The sequence below is a fragment of the Silene latifolia genome, chromosome 2, assembly GCF_048544455.1.
Source record: "Silene latifolia isolate original U9 population chromosome 2, ASM4854445v1, whole genome shotgun sequence".
Lineage (NCBI taxonomy): Eukaryota > Viridiplantae > Streptophyta > Magnoliopsida > Caryophyllales > Caryophyllaceae > Silene > Silene latifolia.
This window is the reverse complement of record NC_133527.1, coordinates 28,539,997-28,549,562: the sequence shown is the minus strand read 5'-3', so window position 1 is coordinate 28,549,562 and position 9,566 is coordinate 28,539,997. Positions and strand designations below refer to the sequence as shown.

General features: G+C 31.0%; 1 protein-coding gene across 1 annotated transcript; it reads right to left on the bottom strand.

The window, feature by feature from the left end:
* Positions 1-815: 815 nt before the first annotated feature.
* On the bottom strand, positions 816-5,500 carry LOC141642542 (putative WRKY transcription factor 31). Its single transcript, XM_074451380.1, has 6 exons — positions 4,806-5,500; positions 3,808-3,906; positions 3,254-3,421; positions 2,344-2,739; positions 2,109-2,222; positions 816-2,016 (listed from the first exon to the last, which is right to left on the bottom strand). The coding sequence occupies exons 1-6, from the start codon at positions 5,175-5,177 to the stop codon at positions 1,330-1,332; spliced, it is 1,836 nt and encodes a 611-aa protein (XP_074307481.1). The 5' UTR covers positions 5,178-5,500; the 3' UTR covers positions 816-1,329.
* Positions 5,501-9,566: the final 4,066 nt, after the last annotated feature.

Genomic DNA, 9,566 nt, shown 5'->3' with positions numbered 1-9,566 from the left:
CGTAGATAGACCAAAGTAATTTAACTTTACTCATGGGTAACGTGGCTATTGCTTATTGGCTTGAAACGTTGACCTAGTTTGAGAAGAAGATATACCTTGGAGTTGGCATTTTCCTATAAAAAATTCTTATTTCAAAAACGTCTACTACCTTTCCTCTTAGGTCTTCGAGATTACTTGGACCATTCATATTGTAACCACTAAAATAATAATTATTGCTGAAAGAGATGAAAAGATCAACATCGACTTTTGTCCCCTATCTACCTCAATTAATTTTATCATTATCTTGATTTCAGTAACACACCTTATTTTATACGGAGTACGTATCAACCTCTTGAGTAAAGAGTAGTGTAAGAACGTGTGTTCTATATTTCAAAAAAAAAAAAAGGACGTGTATTCTATGATAGTCTTCCCTCAAATACGTATTCTTGTTGAATCGTTGTTAATGTGTAGTGACCTCATAATAAAATCATCTCCTTAGGAAGTTGAGGGTTATGGACCATGCTAGGCTTTATAAGGTGATACATCGACACTAAATATCACTTTCTCAGTGTACTTTACGGATTACAACTAGTTTAATTAGCAAAGTCATGAAAGATGGTGCTTATGACATGGATTCAAATCATATTAACATTAAAATCGTCCCTTTAGGCTCATTTACACCCCAAAGAAAAAAAAACATGTGCCCGTACTTTCTAACCCCCATTAGATCCACCACTAACTCGATGACATCATTTCATTTTTCTATATTGTTTTCTAATGGCATATACCTAATGAAAAAAAAAAATTCTTGTGCCAAAGAGATGCAAATAATGATATGAGTGCTCCAAACATAAAGTGATAAAATAGAAACAATAGTCATCTAGCTACTTAACTACATATTACTACAATTAATTTCACGTAATTCCGACAATTTTAGTAAGGAGTATATAATTGCCGAAATTCGGTTCAAGATTATTTGAAATGAAACAAAACAATAACTAATGTGATGAAAGAATGAATTTGTTTTCTCGGAGTCTCACTAATGAAAACCCGCCCAAAATAAAAATCAACGTAAAGAGTATGAACATGTACGATCGACTCACACTTGTCCGTTGTGCCTCTCCTAACACTACAAAGAAAATGGGTCATAGCGATGGTATCTCTGCGACTGGATCCAAAAAAACGACCCTATTGACCTTTTTTTTTTGTAGTATAATGCCCAATATTTCTCTCCTAATTAACCCATAAATTGGTTTAATTAGACAAACACAAATAAAGAGAAATGTGACAACAAGAATGTTGCTTGTCGTCTTGCACAACTAGTTAACTCTTACTGTTGAATTTCTATTATTATTGTTGTTGCATGCTACTATTAGAAGTGACATTATTAGAATTATTATTATTTTCATTGTTATTGTCACTAGTAGTTGCACCACCACTACTAGGGGAGTTCCCCGGTGCATTGTTGTTTTCCCGGCCAGCCCCACCGATAATTGAAGAGATAGCGGCCGCTAAGGCAGCGGTGAAGTTAGGGTCTGAAGCAATGGCGGCAGTGGCAGCACTTAACGTGTCAGCGAATCCCGGGTTTTGATTATTAGGTGGTTGCAATTGAGTAGGGTCAATTTGTTGGGAGGATGACGTATGTAGGCCTGAAAATTTGGATTGATTGTTATTGTTAAGTAAAGCTTGGCCAAATATTTGAGGCATTGAGGCCAAAAAATTAGGAGGAATTTGAGGGACAATTGGCCTTTGCTGCATTTGGAGAGGGTTTGGTGAGTGTGTTAAGTCCAATGTGACAGTTGGAAAAGGGGCTGACGCTGAAATTGTGGCCATACTTGATGAACAAGGTAGAATGGTCCTTGCTAAGAAATTTGGGTTCATTAGCCCGTCACCACTTGGCATTGACCCCGAAAGTAGCATGCTTGCAGCCGCAGATGTGGTTGAGGCCATTGCCATTGCTGCTGGCGGTAATGGGTGATTGTGATTTCCCTCGTAGGTCGTGATTAAAATTGTTCTGTCATCCGCACATCTTTGTACCTATTTAGTTTTAAACATTAAGCTTATTGTCACGATCAATCAGTCTTAACCCACTAAACTTATTGAAGATAGGAGCCAAAACGAATACGTACTTGTTTGCGAACGGGACAACCAACAGCCATAGTGCACCGGTAGTAAGCCCTTGGACAAGGGTTACCCTTAGCCATCTTCTGTCCATATTTTCTCCATTGGCATCCATCACTTATCTAGATTGATCAATCAAATAATATTCATAATTAATTAATTAAGTGATTATTTTCATATCAAATTATTAAAAAAATATATATGGACATGCGTGTAAATATATGTATGAAAGATTAAACTAACCATAGGTGCTTCAGAACGAGCTCGGACAGAGACACGAGCTTTCCTCATAGTAGCCTCCGCGGCTGCTTGTTCCACCGGACTATTAACCCTAGGCACGTTCAATTTTGGGACTTTGTTAGGTACCCAACCTTGAGTTTCCGAGTCCTCCGGACTTTCTTCCCTTATCCCCTTACCATTATCATACAACATAATATCGTTATTGTTGTTATTATTTCTCGATGCTATTTCCATCATATTCTTTGGTGAGCCGGTTGATCGATCAAGGGTTCGCTCTTGCTCAGACACCATTTGGGACGGTAACTCAACCGTCTCATTGTTACAACTAGGTCCCAAGTCAAGGAATTGGCGTGGCACCATATGAGGCTTCTTATCATCTGTCTTGCCTTGCATATTTGCCTATAAATTTAATAAATTTCATTTATAAAAATTAGCTAGAGTTTGAATTTTGGCTGGATCAATACTTTCTTCATGTAAACAATTTAATCTCATAGATAATGTGAATTTACTAGTCAAAGTAGGTCGATTTTGACCTATTTTATCATAATTTATACAACAGTTATTTACAACTTTGAATTGTAGAAATAATATTAATTTGAAAACTTTTTACTTTTGTAATCAAACATGCCGATTTTACAAAAATCTTTATAAACTTAGTACTTCTTCGGTCTCATTCATTCGTTTTATTTTATTTTATTTTATTTTATTGCGTGAGATATTTTAATCACAAATAAACAAATGATTGAGATGGAAAAAGTATATTTAAAAAAATTAGTAATAGCTAAAGTTGACGTTGAGTGGTTGACTAATAATTTCAAGTGAAGGAAGTCATGTTTTGAATTTTTTTTTTTTTTTTTTTTTTTTTGGTCCGCAATGTTGTAAATTATACTCCGTTATAAGAGTAGTAATATACCTCGAGTTCTTGAGTGTTGTCACCCTTCTGATGTTGTTGTTGTTGCTTCATTACAGTAACGAGGTGCATTTGAAGGGCATTGTAGTTTTGGCTAACTTGAGATAACATGTTCTTCAACTTCTGATTTTCAGCATTCATGCGTTCTAATTCTGCCTGAAGAACTGCTACCTGAGTGTACATACATACACCATTTTTGTAAGTATAACCAATTATTTGATTCTTTTATAAAAAAAATCGAATTATTTAATGATCCCAATATTATACTGAGTACAATTACTGACGTTAAACGAGTTGTCCTAGCTAAGTGATCACGTTTTCACTTTCCATGTTTATGATGAAGTAAAAAATATTACGTAAACAACCTATCTTTATTGCTGTCAAAAAAAAAAATAATGTCATATTGATCTAGTCTCCCCTATTAAATATGTAAATTAGTAATACTGAAACTCAATAATACCGGAATGGGATCATTATTTATAAAAGACAATTGTGACTATATTTTTTTATTTAAAAAAAAAAGGTTGAAACAAGTGTGAATTAGAGAGTAAAAGTACCTCATTTTTGGCTCTCTTGTCTTCAGCATCCGAAGATGCACCATCATCAATTGTAGATTGATCACTTCCCGTATTGGTTGTGAGAAGATGTAGACGCGTCTGTAAATCGACGCCCAACAAATTTAAATAAGAGAACACTAATGATAAAGGGGTGAAATTTTTTCCTCGCAAATTTTATGACTTTACAACTACCTACTCGATAATTACATACACCTAATTGTCTAACCCGTCCATTTAAATCCAGCAAATCTTTACTTGTGACATGACGGTCTTTTCAAAAAAATCTCTCACAACACTTAATTACTTTTATTTTAGATTTTTTTTTTAAAAAAAAAGACCGTCTATAATGAGATTTTATGATTTAAACTCCTGAGGTTCAAACGTTTTTAAAAGTAATTTGACTCAAGATTATATTTTTGTAAATAATTGTAAGTCAAGAGTCGATATTACATGAGGTTTGACCGTATTGCATACTACTCGTAAAAAGTAAAAACAACTTAAAAATTGTAAAAAATTAAATTATCTGAGAAATGAAATGAAAAAAATTTAAAAATATCGTGCAGGTTCCAGTGAGATCTGAATTAAGATAATAGACGCAAATTCTCATAGCTAATTAAATTGTAGCCACCTAAATTGAGTTGATATATACTCCGTATTTATATACAGAGGGGAGTATGCATTTATGTCACAAATTCTTCTTAGATTTCAGAATTCTGTGCAAAACGTAAGCATCGGACGTCATATACCCCTTAAACAAATTTTCAAAAAGACTGTTTTACACAAATAAATAAAAATATCTATTTTGTGGGACGGGTTTATTTATTTATTCACTATTCACGAAAATATTAAATTTAATTCGAGTGATTTAATAATTTTTGTACATGAGACGGGTTTATAAACTATGGTAAAATAAAAATGATAGTAGAAAAACCCATAAATAATAAAGGATCCAATAATAAATAAATAAATAAATAAATAAATAAATAAAGAGGACTTACATTAACATCGAGGTCAGACCTAGGATCAAGCGCAGACCCAGTTTGATTAAGATCACGAGAATTGTCCTCTTTCACATGATGATTATCTGACTTAACTACAGTCTTATTACGATGATCTGAAAAGAAATCAACTTCACCAATCACCATCTTATCATTCATCGCATCATCGTCATCATGCCCATGCCCATGATCATTATCATCATCCCTATTACTATTATTATTACTATAATTACTATTATTAATATTATGATTATGGTTCATGATGAAACTAGAAAAAGAGGGTTTAAGAATGGGATTATGATGATGATGATGATGAATAAGATTAGTAGTGTAATTAGTAGAGGATTCAAGAGCAAGTCCCCAATGGTCCATCAAATGATCATGCACTTAGAAAATAATAATAATAAAGTGTTAGTTTTGGGTTTTGGTTGAATGATTTATAAAGAAGAAGAAATAATGGTGGAGAAGGGAATTGGTCTTTGGTTTTTGAGAAGAAAGAAAGATGTAGAGAGAGAAGGAAGGGAGGAGAGTAGAATAAGGTGAAATGATGTTCACAAAAGTCTTCAAAGTCTTTCTAACTGAACTTGTTGAACGCCTATTAAAAGGGTTTCTACCGTAGACTAATCTACCTTCTCTCTTCTTCTTCTTCCTCACTCTTTAGTCTTTAGTCTACCTTTTTTTGTTTCTCTCTTCTCATCTCATTATATCAATCAAGTTTGTGGTTTTTGTCAAGGAGTTGACCGCTCTCGCCAAAGTTGCAATATGTTCAATGTTAAAATCAAGATCCTTAAGTTTCAATTATAACAATCAAGTCCCTTAATTTTGATAGTAAATGAAGTTTAACCTTATATTTATTTTTCACTTAGAGCATTTTCAATTGACAACTACAATGTAGTGTAGCTTGATTTGCCACATCGACGAGCCCACAGTATTGCTTTTAACCAATGAAAAAAAATTATTTTTATTTTTAAAAAAAATATCAAGCTACATGGGTTGGTTGTAGCTTGGTAGAGCTACATGGCTTGAAAGCCACACCAATTTTTTCAATCTCCAATGGTAAGCTACAAGCTCCTTATTTTGCAAATATTGCAAGCAGATCCTTTAGATGAACCATTGGAGATGCTCTGAAATCTCAACAAAAATTCATTTTATATTATATTATACAACTAATAACACATAAAAATTACTGCTTTTAACTTTGTTAATTTATATAATGTCAATTATTTATCTAAAGAATAATTCTACATTAATCTATAGTAAACAAAATAAAAATATGATAAAAATTTATGAATTATTCTTACATTCATAATAATTCTCTAATACTTACAATTTTTTTTATAAAAAAAAACGCTATTACAATCTCTACATATATATAAAAGAGACTTTTTTCGAGCGATATTAAAGCGTCCACATCATCTTTTTAAATTTTAGGAAAGTATATTATAAGATCTTCCAATATTACGACAAAGATACTATTTAATATTTTTAATATCAAAACTATTTTACATAAAAGAATTGTTTAATTATCAATCTAACCAAAAAGTATAATACAAAACATTTAGAAACTTAGATATTTGGATTCGTAGCGAAAAAAGCTTTCAGTTGAGTATAAATTTCGTATTATTTACTACTTCCTCCCTTCCTTTGAATTGTTTACATTTAATTTTTGTACAAGTATTAAGAAAATGAGATATCTCTACTTTTCATATGTTTACTTACACAACTACTCTCATGTAAGCCCTTCATATTTTGGCACCCACCCACCAAAAGGTATAAAAGTAGACAAGGGTATGTGGGTCATTTAATTGATCAAAAAAATTTCATATATAAAAACGTAGACAGTCAAGCTGAACAACGTAAAATAGAAAACGTAAACAATTCAATGGTATGAACGAAATATTATTAGTTTCTCAACTTCTTAATATGTTATTTGTCCCACATTGAAGAATTATGTAAGTGTAGTGAATATATTACATATAAATATACAATTGTCCCACATTGAAAGATTACCATTAGCTGAGTGATCCTATGATTATAAATATGAGTCTTCTTTAAAACTTAGGTATCAAGCAAAAATCTTTTGAGTCTCTTAAGTATTGTCTTAGAGGACTCTTAAGAGTTTGTATTATTAAAAATTAATTAATTAATTAATTTAGGACCTAAATAATATTTTTGATATAAAATATATAGTTGAAATATTTTAACTATTATTATAATTAGAATATAATATATATTTCCTATATTAAATTTAATATATAAAAATTAGGAAAATAATATAATTAGATTAGATTGGTGGTGAAAAATGATATCATTAGAGTATAAATTTCATATTATTTACACATATTTTAATTATGATAAAAAAATAGAAAAAAAAAGCGTACGAATATTAATAGATGGTATATAACTATTACATTATTGAAGTAGCAATTGCCCGTATTCGGAATTTGGGCGATGTCGAACTAGGTGCGAAAAAGATGGTGTATTTCTTAGTATGTTTTTTCCCACATTGAAAAATGATGCAGGTTTGTTGAATATATTATATATAAATAGTGGAATTGTCGCACATCGAAAGATTAGTATAAGATGGGGTGATTCTATGATTATAAATAGGAGACATCATTGGAACTTAGGTATAAACCCAAAATCTTCTGAGTCTTTTAAGTATTATCTTAGAAAGCTCTTAAGAGTTTGTATCATTCTCTCCACAATATAATATAATTTTTTATGTTATATCAAGTGACGATATTTATAATTTATATTTATATAAAAACTTATACATTTCATTTGGCAAAAAAGTATCGTAAAAAAAATTATGAAAATTATATAATAAGATTCGTGGTAAAAAAATGTTATCATTAGAGTATAGGTTTTATATCATTTGCACATATTTTAATTATGATTAAAAAAAACGTACTGATATTAATAGATAGTATAGTATTTGTTCATTATCAAATCGGGTTGGATGTCGAATTAGGTGCGAAAAATATGGTGTACTTCTAAGTATATTATTTGTCCACATTAAAAAATAATGTAGGTGTAATGAATATACTGCGAATAAATAGCTGAATTGTCCCACATTAGAAGATTGTCATAAGATGAATTATCTTACATCAGAAGATTATCACAAGGTGGAGTGATCCAATGATTATAAATAAGAGTCATCATTGGAACTTAGGTATCAACTCAAAATCTTTTGAGTCTTTCAAGTATTGTCATAATACAAACAATAACATACAAATATTAAGCACGAAAATATTTATAGTGTCGATGATATATTAAGCACATAAATATTTATAGTGTCACACATTGAAAAACAAGGTAGCTAGGTGTGATGAATATACTCTGTATAAATAGTTGAATTGTCCTACATCAAAAGATTATCATAAGATGGCGTGATCCCATGACTGTAAATAAGAGTATCATTGAACTTAGGTATCAATCCAAAATCTCTTGAGTATCTCAAGTATTGCCTTAGAGGGCTCTTATAAGGTTTTGTATTAACGGCACGCGTCAGTTATAACAATAACATACAAATATTAAGGCTCTGTTTGGTAAAACTTACTGAAAAGGTAGCTGAAACCTGAAAAGGTAGCTGAAAACTGAAAAGCTAACTGAAAATTGAAAAGGTAACTGATAAGGTAGCTGAAAATTAGGAACTGATAAGTTGGTTGATTATATAAAACACTATTTGGCAAACTAACTGAAAAGGTAACTGATTTTGATAAAATGACGTAAAAGGATATGATAATTATTTAATAGTATAGATTTAAAGGGTAAAACAGAAAATCAAACAAACTCAGGTACCTGAAATCTCAAATGCTACTCTAGGTAGCATTTCATTTTAGGTAGCTTATTTGGTTAAATAAGCTACTTGCCAAACGCTTACAAAAAGATAAGGTACCTGAAATTTTGGTCAAATAAGCTACTTTGATCAAATCAAGTACCTGAAATGCCTTGTCAACCGAAGCCTAAGCCTTACAACCTTTTTTTTCATTAACAAAGTATTTTATCTTTTATTTTATTTGAAAAAGATATTTTAATCATATGTAAACAAATAATTAAATATAGGATGTAACATTATAATTAAATTAATTACCCCATTGCAACGCACGGGTGTCAAACTAGTTATATATTATATAAAAGTTGTAAAGTTATAAAAATTAAATTTTGTATTTGATTAATTAGATTATAAAATGAATTTTGGTGAAATTTCATGAGAAATCAACCAATGGAATTTAATTTCACTTTTAACTGAAGTTGGGGGGTTTTATTGTTACAATTGAAATTATTGGGATCTGATTTCACCATTGAATAAAAAAAGGGGGACAAATTGCCATTTTAACAAGTTTAGAAATGTCAAATCATACTGGTTAGAAGAGTGTCTTTGACCTTGTAAATTGGTCAATTAAGTCAGGTATATATGAGATTGATTAGTTTGTGCAGCTATGTCTAGATTCTCTTTTTAAAGGAAGCCCAGCGGGATTTAATTCGTAGATAACCGATCCAATGCAACAACATTATTACAAACATTTCGGGGCCAATTTCCCAACCAAACTCTACGATCTATACTCCATGCATGGTGAAATATGAGCTAATTCATTCGCCACATTATTGATACTCCTACAAATAAATGAACATTTAACACAATCGAAAGCATTATATATCGATAAAATGTCTTTAAAAACTAAAAAGATATTACTCTGCCCCTCTTGTTCTTGATTTAGACTTTCAATGACTGTCAAACAATCATTCTCAATAAGA

Coding starts and splice junctions, on each gene's coding strand:
- LOC141642542 (XM_074451380.1), bottom strand. CDS start 5,177: ATGGACCATTGGGGACTTGCTCTTGAATCCTCTACTAATTACACTACT. Junction 2,740..3,253: donor ACAACACTCAAGAACTCGAG/GTATATTACTAC, acceptor TTAAATTTATAG/GCAAATATGCAAGGCAAGAC. Junction 2,223..2,343: donor CTCGTTCTGAAGCACCTATG/GTTAGTTTAATC, acceptor TGATCAATCTAG/ATAAGTGATGGATGCCAATG.